Source organism: Topomyia yanbarensis, chromosome 3 (assembly GCF_030247195.1).
Source record: "Topomyia yanbarensis strain Yona2022 chromosome 3, ASM3024719v1, whole genome shotgun sequence".
Lineage (NCBI taxonomy): Eukaryota > Metazoa > Arthropoda > Insecta > Diptera > Culicidae > Topomyia > Topomyia yanbarensis.
The window spans coordinates 181,783,698-181,795,737 of NC_080672.1; the positions used below are offsets into that span (position 1 = coordinate 181,783,698).

General features: G+C 32.9%; 1 protein-coding gene across 1 annotated transcript in view; it reads left to right on the plus strand.

Annotated features, from left to right (window-relative positions):
• Positions 1 to 12,040, plus strand: part of LOC131691360 (uncharacterized) — a 340,109-nt gene that overhangs the window by 171,752 nt on the left and 156,317 nt on the right. The window contains exon 3 of the mRNA XM_058977683.1: positions 11,063 to 11,179. Within this exon, the coding sequence (XP_058833666.1) occupies positions 11,063 to 11,179 (117 nt within the window). The remainder of the gene's footprint in view (positions 1 to 11,062; positions 11,180 to 12,040) is intronic.

Consider the following 12,040-nt stretch of genomic DNA (forward strand, 5'->3'; position numbering starts at 1 on the left):
TTTACTCTTTACTCTTTACTCTTTACTCTTTACTCTTTACTCTTTACTCTTTACTCTTTACTCTTTACTCTTTACTCTTTACTCTTTACTCTTTACTCTTTACTCTTTACTCTTTACTCTTTACTCTTTACTCTTTACTCTTTACTCTTTACTCTTTACTCTTTACTCTTTACTCTTTACTCTTTACTCTTTACTCTTTACTCTTTACTCTTTACTCTTTACTCTTTACTCTTTACTCTTTACTCTTTACTCTTTACTCTTTACTCTTTACTCTTTACTCTTTACTCTTTACTCTTTACTCTTTACTCTTTACTCTTTACTCTTTACTCTTTACTCTTTACTCTTTACTCTTTACTCTTTACTCTTTACTCTTTACTCTTTACTCTTTACTCTTTACTCTTTACTCTTTACTCTTTACTCTTTACTCTTTACTCTTTACTCTTTACTCTTTACTCTTTACTCTTTACTCTTTACTCTTTACTCTTTACTCTTTACTCTTTACTCTTTACTCTTTACTCTTTACTCTTTACTCTTTACTCTTTACTCTTTACTCTTTACTCTTTACTCTTTACTCCTTACTCTTTACTCTTTATTCTTCACTCTTTACTCTTTACTCTTTACTCTTTACTCTTTACTCTTTACTCTTTACTCTTTACTCTTTACTCTTTACCCTTTACTCTTTACTCTTTACTCTTTACTCTTTACTCTTTACTCTTTACTCTTTACTCTTTACTCTTTACTCTTTACTCTTTACTCTTTACTCTTTACTCTTTACTCTTTACTCTTTACTCTTTACTCTTTACTCTTTACTCTTTACTCTTTACTCTTTACTCTTTACTCTTTACTCTTTACTCTTTACTCTTTACTCTTTACTCTTTACTCTTTACTCTTTACTCTTTACTCTTTACTCTTTACTCTTTACTCTTTACTCTTTACTCTTTACTCTTTACTCTTTACTCTTTACTCTTTACTCTTTACTCTTTACTCTTTACTCTTTACTCTTTACTCTTTACTCTTTACTCTTTACTCTTTACTCTTTACTCTTTACTCTTTACTCTTTACTCTTTACTCTTTACTCTTTACTCTTTACTCTTTACTCTTTACTCTTTACTCTTTACTCTTTACTCTTTACTCTTTACTCTTTACTCTTTACTCTTTACTCTTTACTCTTTACTCTTTACTCTTTACTCTTTACTCTTTACTCTTTACTCTTTACTCTTTACTCTTTACTCTTTACTCTTTACTCTTTACTCTTTACTCTTTACTCTTTACTCTTTACTCTTTACTCTTTACTCTTTACTCTTTACTCTTTACTCTTTACTCTTTACTCTTTACTCTTTACTCTTTACTCTTTACTCTTTACTCTTTACTCTTTACTCTTTACTCTTTACTCTTTACTCTTTACTCTTTACTCTTTACTCTTTACTCTTTACTCTTTACTCTTTACTCTTTACTCTTTACTCTTTACTCTTTACTCTTTACTCTTTACTCTTTACTCTTTACTCTTTACTCTTTACTCTTTACTCTTTACTCTTTACTCTTTACTCTTTACTCTTTACTCTTTACTCTTTACTCTTTACTCTTTACTCTTTACTCTTTACTCTTTACTCTTTACTCTTTACTCTTTACTCTTTACTCTTTACTCTTTACTCTTTACTCTTTACTCTTTACTCTTTACTCTTTACTCTTTACTCTTTACTCTTTACTCTTTACTCTTTACTCTTTACTCTTTACTCTTTACTCTTTACTCTTTACTCTTTACTCTTTACTCTTTACTCTTTACTCTTTACTCTTTACTCTTTACTCTTTACTCTTTACTCTTTACTCTTTACTCTTTACTCTTTACTCTTTACTCTTTACTCTTTACTCTTTACTCTTTACTCTTTACTCTTTACTCTTTACTCTTTACTCTTTACTCTTTACTCTTTACTCTTTACTCTTTACTCTTTACTCTTTACTCTTTACTCTTTACTCTTTACTCTTTACTCTTTACTCTTTACTCTTTACTCTTTACTCTTTACTCTTTACTCTTTACTCTTTACTCTTTACTCTTTACTCTTTACTCTTTACTCTTTACTCTTTACTCTTTACTCTTTACTCTTTACTCTTTACTCTTTACTCTTTACTCTTTACTCTTTACTCTTTACTCTTTACTCTTTACTCTTTACTCTTTACTCTTTACTCTTTACTCTTTACTCTTTACTCTTTACTCTTTACTCTTTACTCTTTACTCTTTACTCTTTACTCTTTACTCTTTACTATTTACTATTTACTCTTTACTCTTTACTCTTTACTCTTTACTCTTTACTCTTTACTCTTTACTCTTTACTCTTTACTCTTTACTCTTTACTCTTTACTCTTTACTCTTTACTCTTTACTCTTTACTCTTTACTCTTTACTCTTTACTCTTTACTCTTTACTCTTTACTCTTTACTCTTTACTCTTTACTCTTTACTCTTTACTCTTTACTCTTTACTCTTTACTCTTTACTCTTTACTCTTTACTCTTTACTCTTTACTCTTTACTCTTTACTCTTTACTCTTTACTCTTTACTCTTTACTCTTTATTTTATTTATTTATTTATTTATTTCGTCAATCGATGTAGACTGGTATAGTTACAGTAATGTTTACATTTTTCTTATTTACTAAAATATATATATACGTAATTTTATTATAAATAAAACAATTTCAGCTTTTACAGAATCATTTTCTTATGCGTTAGAATTTCTTTTATGTATAAAATATTGTGTGAGTTTTAGTTTGGACATTGTAAAATCAATTGATTCGCAATAGCGGTTATAAACAGCCATCATTCGATTTATAGGGCCATATTTTGCATAATTTGTGCGATATGGAGTTATTGAGAATATGCTTCGGTTTCGTAGCTGTCGAGAAGGTGCATAAAAGTTCAATTTGGATAAAATTTCGGCTGAATCAATACGATGCGAGACGATATTATTAATGAACGAAAGCATTGCAAATTCACGACGTTCCTTCAATGTTTGTATATTGATAAGCATGCAGCGTGCTTCATAAGATGGCAAAGGAACTCTCTTTACTCTTTACTCTTTACTCTTTACTCTTTACTCTTTACTCTTTACTCTTTACTCTTTACTCTTTACTCTTTACTCTTTACTCTTTACTCTTTACTCTTTACTCTTTACTCTTTACTCTTTACTCTTTACTCTTTACTCTTTACTCTTTACTCTTTACTCTTTACTCTTTACTCTTTACTCTTTACTCTTTACTCTTTACTCTTTACTCTTTACTCTTTACTCTTTACTCTTTACTCTTTACTCTTTACTCTTTACTCTTTACTCTTTACTCTTTACTCTTTACTCTTTACTCTTTACTCTTTACTCTTTACTCTTTACTCTTTACTCTTTACTCTTTACTCTTTACTCTTTACTCTTTACTCTTTACTCTTTACTCTTTACTCTTTACTCTTTACTCTTTACTCTTTACCATTACTCTTTACTCTTTACTCTTTACTCTTTACTCTTTACTCTTTACTCTTTACTCTTTACTCTTTACTCTTTACTCTTTACTCTTTACTCTTTACTCTTTACTCTTTACTCTTTACTCTTTACTCTTTACTCTTTACTCTTTACTCTTTACTCTTTACTCTTTACTCTTTACTCTTTACTCTTTACTCTTTACTCTTTACTCTTTACTCTTTACTCTTTACTCTTTACTCTTTACTCTTTACTCTTTACTCTTTACTCTTTACTCTTTACTCTTTACTCTTTACTCTTTACTCTTTACTCTTTACTCTTTACTCTTTACTCTTTACTCTTTACTCTTTACTCTTTACTCTTTACTCTTTACTCTTTACTCTTTACTCTTTACTCTTTACTCTTTACTCTTTACTCTTTACTCTTTACTCTTTACTCTTTACTCTTTACTCTTTACTCTTTACTCTTTACTCTTTACTCTTTACTCTTTACTCTTTACTCTTTACTCTTTACTCTTTACTCTTTACTCTTTACTCTTTACTCTTTACTCTTTACTCTTTACTCTTTACTCTTTACTCTTTACTCTTTACTCTTTACTCTTTACTCTTTACTCTTTACTCTTTACTCTTTACTCTTTACTCTTTACTCTTTACTCTTTACTCTTTACTCTTTACTCTTTACTCTTTACTCTTTACTCTTTACTCTTTACTCTTTACTCTTTACTCTTTACTCTTTACTCTTTACTCTTTACTCTTTACTCTTTACTCTTTACTCTTTACTCTTTACTCTTTACTCTTTACTCTTTACTCTTTACTCTTTACTCTTTACTCTTTACTCTTTACTCTTTACTCTTTACTCTTTACTCTTTACTCTTTACTCTTTACTCTTTACTCTTTACTCTTTACTCTTTACTCTTTACTCTTTACTCTTTACTCTTTACTCTTTACTCTTTACTCTTTACTCTTTACTCTTTACTCTTTACTCTTTACTCTTTACTCTTTACTCTTTACTCTTTACTCTTTACTCTTTACTCTTTACTCTTTACTCTTTACTCTTTACTCTTTACTCTTTACTCTTTACTCTTTACTCTTTACTCTTTACTCTTTACTCTTTACTCTTTACTCTTTACTCTTTACTCTTTACTCTTTACTCTTTACTCTTTACTCTTTACTCTTTACTCTTTACTCTTTACTCTTTACTCTTTACTCTTTACTCTTTACTCTTTACTCTTTACTCTTTACTCTTTACTCTTTACTCTTTACTCTTTACTCTTTACTCTTTACTCTTTACTCTTTACTCTTTACTCTTTACTCTTTACTCTTTACTCTTTACTCTTTACTCTTTACTCTTTACTCTTTACTCTTTACTCTTTACTCTTTACTCTTTACTCTTTACTCTTTACTCTTTACTCTTTACTCTTTACTCTTTACTCTTTACTCTTTACTCTTTACTCTTTACTCTTTACTCTTTACTCTTTACTCTTTACTCTTTACTCTTTACTCTTTACTCTTTACTCTTTACTCTTTACTCTTTACTCTTTACTCTTTACTCTTTACTCTTTACTCTTTACTCTTTACTCTTTACTCTTTACTCTTTACTCTTTACTCTTTACTCTTTACTCTTTACTCTTTACTCTTTACTCTTTACTCTTTACTCTTTACTCTTTACTCTTTACTCTTTACTCTTTACTCTTTACTCTTTACTCTTTACTCTTTACTCTTTACTCTTTACTCTTTACTCTTTACTCTTTACTCTTTACTCTTTACTCTTTACTCTTTACTCTTTACTCTTTACTCTTTACTCTTTACTCTTTACTCTTTACTCTTTACTCTTTACTCTTTACTCTTTACTCTTTACTCTTTACTCTTTACTCTTTACTCTTTACTCTTTACTCTTTACTCTTTACTCTTTACTCTTTACTCTTTACTCTTTACTCTTTACTCTTTACTCTTTACTCTTTACTCTTTACTCTTTACTCTTTACTCTTTACTCTTTACTCTTTACTCTTTACTCTTTACTCTTTACTCTTTACTCTTTACTCTTTACTCTTTACTCTTTACTCTTTACTCTTTACTCTTTACTCTTTACTCTTTACTCTTTACTCTTTACTCTTTACTCTTTACTCTTTACTCTTTACTCTTTACTCTTTACTCTTTACTCTTTACTCTTTACTCTTTACTCTTTACTCTTTACTCTTTACTCTTTACTCTTTACTCTTTACTCTTTACTCTTTACTCTTTACTCTTTACTCTTTACTCTTTACTCTTTACTCTTTACTCTTTACTCTTTACTCTTTACTCTTTACTCTTTACTCTTTACTCTTTACTCTTTACTCTTTACTCTTTACTCTTTACTCTTTACTCTTTACTCTTTACTCTTTACTCTTTACTCTTTACTCTTTACTCTTTACTCTTTACTCTTTACTCTTTACTCTTTACTCTTTACTCTTTACTCTTTACTCTTTACTCTTTACTCTTTACTCTTTACTCTTTACTCTTTACTCTTTACTCTTTACTCTTTACTCTTTACTCTTTACTCTTTACTCTTTACTCTTTACTCTTTACTCTTTACTCTTTACTCTTTACTCTTTACTCTTTACTCTTTACTCTTTACTCTTTACTCTTTACTCTTTACTCTTTACTCTTTACTCTTTACTCTTTACTCTTTACTCTTTACTCTTTACTCTTTACTCTTTACTCTTTACTCTTTACTCTTTACTCTTTACTCTTTACTCTTTACTCTTTACTCTTTACTCTTTACTCTTTACTCTTTACTCTTTACTCTTTACTCTTTACTCTTTACTCTTTACTCTTTACTCTTTACTCTTTACTCTTTACTCTTTACTCTTTACTCTTTACTCTTTACTCTTTACTCTTTACTCTTTACTCTTTTCTTCTTTACTCTTTACTGTTGGTTCTTAACTCTTTGCACTAAATTCTCGGTTGTTACTCTTTAACCATCATTACTTACGCTTTATTTTTAAAAGTATTCCATATAGCAAGACTATGCGTTATCCCCTCAAGAGATGGAACGCATCCATATCGTTGTGGATCTGTTAATTTCTTGGTAAACTGGCTTCTCGCAGCAAAAACTTACCCATTCGGGGAAAATCATATGTTGCTGCACAAAGCAACGGTTTTCCACACGAGGAAATGATCTGTTGCTACACGGAGCAATAATTGTCCCGCTCGGAGGAATAATATTAGGCGACTCAGGGCTTTCTCACGCGGAAGACTTGAGCTTCTTTAGTTTTTAAAACACAGCTGCATCACTAATCATAATCAACAAAAACATATCGATTTTCTACAAGAGCAAGTCCATCAAAGCAAACACGTGTCATTCCGCATTGTTATACTTTCTTCTTCCAAATGAACTTTTCTCTACCAAAACTATGCGTCATCCGCTCGAGGAATGGAACGCATCCACATCATTGTGGATCTGTTAAGTTCTTGTTAAACTTGCTTTTCACAGCAAAAGATTTCCCATTCGGAGGAAATCATATAATGCCACACAGAGCAATGGTTTTTCCACTTGAGGAAGTGATCTGTTGCCACACGAAGCAATAATTGTCCCACTCGGAGGAATCATATTTTGCCACACAGAGCTTTCTCACTCGGGAGACTTATTCGTGTAGCAACTCGCAGCTACATCACGAAACATAATCAATTTTTCTAATTTCGGAAAACAGTAGCATAGTGTTTTAAAATCAGAACCAGTGTCCAGCTGGTTGCTATTTCATAACAAAAACTACTGGCAAAATCTTACCGGGAGCGTTGTTTGCACCATTGTCGTGACTGGAGCTTTTGCGTCTGCTCTCATCTATTTCCTTCCAAAAACTGAAGCTAGATTGTCTGTCACAACAACCAAGGCCTGCTAACATAAAATCATTCTTCCGTTTGATTTTATTGTATCAAGACAAGAACAGGATAGAGGTTGAGTAGATATTGAGGTTCAATATAGATTTATTATTTTATTTATGCTGGCTCATACCCTACACGGATCTAACTAGTCCAATGAACAGTTTGTGACTTTTACACTATTTTTTATATTGTAACGACATACAATTAGCAAGGGACTGGAAGGTGAAGTATTTTTCAAATATTATAAGCCATTGTACTCAAGAAAGAGCAAGGATTTGAAGTAAGAAAGTTTAGAAAAGCGTGGAGTAGGGTCCATGAACAAGCTTAGAGTTTCCCGGCTACTTAATTCTTTGTCTTCTGCAACGCAGGAGTCAGGATCTTTTGGCGTTAAATGCGAATCACCTGAGTCTGCGGCATGTCTGGACAAGCGTAAAGTCAATTTAATGACTTATGCTTGTCGGTTCCGACAGTCAATTTAATGACTTATGCTTGTCGGTTCCGACAGCATAAGTCATTAAATTGACTTTACGCTTGTCCGGACATGTCGCAGACTTAGGTGATTCGCATTTAATGCCAAAAGTTCCTGACTTCTGCGTTGCAGAAGACAAAGAGTTAAGTAGCCGGGAAACTCTAAGCTTCTTCATTGACCCTACTCCACGCTTTTCTAAACTTTCTTACTTCAAATCCTTGCTCTTCCTTGAGTACTATGGCTCTTAATATTTGAAAAATGCTTCACCTTCCAGTCCCTTGCTAATTATATGTCGTTACAATATAAAAAAAGGAAAAAGATTGACTCACTATAAGTCGTTAATAAAAAAGGAAAAAAATACACTATTTTTACTTACATACAAAGGTTGGAAACTGAATGAATTTATTGCGAACGGGTTCTGCTATTTATATATCATTCATTGCTATAGCGAAATGAATGGCTGATGCTGATTGGCCCACCAATCAGCGTGCGGGATGGCGTCATTGTTGTGATTCGTGCTGCTGTGTGTTGGCGCATGCGCGTTTTCGTCTCTTTCTTTCTCGTTTTCGGCCTCGCAAGCAGATTGCGCAGTACGGAGGGTTCGAGATGTTTCGCTGTGCAGTGCGCCAGGCTGGTTGGAGAACGTTCTAGTCCGAAAATATTCTCGTGAATTAAGTAAATCTTCGCTATTGCGAACAGGTATGTTGATGCGATCAAATACTTTGATATAGTTTGTATAGAGAGCTTCTACGTGATTTCCGTTATCCATTGCTATTAATGTGTAGTTACTTGAATTCGAGCAGATTTGTACTTGTAGAACGCCCATTGAAAAACCCATGTTGCGTATTATGGGTGATTCTGTTCATTTGGTGAAATAAATTTTCATTAATAATCGCCTCGAAAATCTTGGGAATGCACGAGATGGCAGCTATCTCGCAATAATTATGTCCATAAGACTTTTTATCATTTTTAAAAATTGGAACTAGTAAAGAGCTTTAAGTTTTAAGAAAACAATCTAATTTCAGCGACATGTCGAAAAGCCAAAACAAAGGTTCGGGTAGTTCCATTGACGAAGCTTTAAAAAAATACCGAGGGAAATCCATCAGCTCCAGGGCTTTTAGAACTATCCAAGTTTTTTAAAGTTTTTTGAAGCGTCTATGATTGTATGTACTTTAACCTGTTTAATATTAATGTCACTTGAATGTTCTGGGAGTAGTGAACAGTATTCACGCTCTCGATCCATCTCCGAAAATGTAGTGTAAAATTCTCGGAAGAAAGTTGCGAAAAAATTGCAGATTTTCTTTGCGTTATCGCCTACCTTTTCGTCAAGATGCATTTCTGTTGGATTTTAATTTAGTTTTTACGTGATTTAAGAAGTTTTTTGGACATGTTTTTATATTGCGTCCAGTTCTTGCATTGTACTCTTCCCTGTTATATTGTTGTAAATTTTGTGTGCTTCCTGTTTTTGATTTCTCGGTTGAACCAAATGGGATGTCTTAAGTTATAGTAGTGACTTCTTTTTTAATGGTATATCGTCGCGAAAAACTTCAAATAGAACTTCAACATTTTCTTCATTCCTCAAAATCATTTGCCAGTTTATAGCAGTAATTTTGTGCCTCAAGCTTTCATAGTTTGCGAACCTCAGGTCTGTTGTTAACATGCAAGAATATAAAAACTCAATGGCAGTATGATAAGATTCGTTTTTCCATAATGGAGGAAGTAAGTGATTCCATTACAGAGGAGTATATCTGCCATTAAAAAAATCTAAGTAACAATGCCGCTGATTTCTTATATAATTAATTTGATTAGGACCTAAACTGGCAGATTTATCACAAAAGAACCGCAAAGTTTTATTTTTCGCACAACAGGAAATAGGATGCTCATTATCAGCATTATCTGGAATGAAATTAATACCACGTTGATTGAAATAGCCGATTTTTCTAACCCGAAGAGGCGAATGACCTTAAGGTTAAAACCTCTATAATTGAAATAATAATACTCATAAAGCATGATAACATTTTTCTTCTATTTTCGGGAAAACGCGCTAAAAGATTAAGTACAGTGTATAACTTAAAAGTAGTAACTTACAAGATAATCCACAAAATCGGGTCCGCAGAGCTCACCTTCCTCATCACGAAAACGTTCTTGGCTTTGCACATTTTACTCTCTCTGTTGAATTCGGGCCTGTTTTGCCGCGACACCCACTTTGCGTTCAGAACGAGTTATATGTTCAACTTCACTATCGAGTCGAGTACCACATCTTTCAGCTTCAGTCGTCAAGGTAATTCCCATCACCTCCATAGCTTATAAGATCGATGAAAATCCTTGGTTGAAGATACTGACTGCCAAATAAGTCACAACATTGACCACCCGCCTGCCAGAATTTGGGCATGTGTTTTGGGAATAAGGAACAGATTTCGAGGAAAGCCCAGATTACATTTCGTATATGTTCTACAGAATTTGAGTTTCTCCGAATCGAAAGCCCATAAAATTTTGTTGATTTGTTCGTCAACTTTCCCTTTCCTTTTCCATCGATACCTTTGTTTTCTTCTTCAGTTTTCGTACTCTTGGTCCCATAGCTTCTCAACATGTCCGACGCATTCTTTCTTCCGTGCGATAATCTTGCCCCCTACTATCAAGGATGCAGAGTTCACACTCGTGTCTCGCAAGGGTAAAAAGCTAGGAAACATCTGATCGTGAGTATCGAGGCAGCAAGCAAGATTATAATACGGACATAAACGACAACGAGAGAGACATGGATGACCTCGAAGAAGTAGTTGGCGAGAAAACGAATATTTTCCCGCCGTGAAAAAAGATCTCCAATCGCAATGGAAAGTTGCGCGCAGGAGATTTTGCAGGCCAAAGGGAATTGTAATTTTTTACCTCTTATAAATATATAAAAGACCCACAGCTCCTCTAAGTTATCTCATTAGGCCGTGTCAAATAAACGAATTAATTAAAATAACTGCAAAATCCCCGACTATTCGATGTATAGGTTCGTAATTTATAAAAAACAAATACCGATAAAATAAAACATGCTTTTATTAGTAGGTATAAGAATCGGGTAAAAGTATGCAAAACAAAGCAAAGCTTTGGTACTATATTCTATTCTGAGGTATAATTTTAACCTTAACGTCGAAACAATTTGCAAACGATGCTTAGTGTTCAAGACAATTGTTGGTGTAACAATCCTACTGATATATAGTGTATCAAATATAAGCCTTAAACAAATTCTATGGGTATTAATGTAGATGTGATCTTATTTTTATTCCTTTCAGTTTCATCAAACCATTAGGACGTACCTGACCGATAGAATCTGGCAATTCCATTTCTATGTGTGTAAAACATGGCCAACGGATCCTGTTTGTTTACATTTTCCTGGTTGCACGCTGACAGTAAGTACCAGAAATATATTTCATGAACGTTTTTTCAAAAAGACATATCTACAATGAGTGACTCTCTCTGTTTACTTTCTCTTCTGTTAATAATTCGGTCGCTTTAACATTTATCCCTCAACTCTTTGCATAATATGCCAGTCAAAACCACCTTCTTTCGATCTGTACTGTAAAATAAGTGAATAGTGTTATAGTGACACCGTAAAAATACATAATTACATAAATTACATAATTAGATATGTCACCCTGTATGCACTATAAATCTCGTGATAAAAGTTTACATAAGCATTACAATTAAAAGTGTAATAATGAAATCAAGAATAAGGCAATCGTTTAGTGTGAAAACACCCTTTTTGCCTTTCTCATATAAAGAAAGGCTATGCAATCACTCCAAAAATCGATTTTCAAACCGAGGCCCGGAGGGCCGAGTGTAATATCCCATTCGATTCAGTTCGTCGAGATCGATAAATGCCTGTGTGTGTATGTATTTGTGTATGTATGTGTGTATGTATGTGTGTGTCAAATAATGTCACTCAATTTTCTCAGAGATGGCTGAACCGATTTGAAACTCAGTTTCAAATGAACGGTATAACGCTCCCATAAGACGCTATTGAATTTTTAGATGATCGGACTTCTGGTTCCGGAGTTACGGATTGAAGAGTGTAGTCACACATCAAATTCCCATATAAACTGGTAACCCTATGATGTCCGAATAATATAATACATATTCAAATACGTTCAACATTACTTGGATTTGCGGGTCTAGATCACTAATGACCAATTAAAGTAGTTTTGACCACATTGGACCTTGATGCCCCCTGGGAACTCGCCAAGTTCCCGAGCTAATGTCACACCTATTTG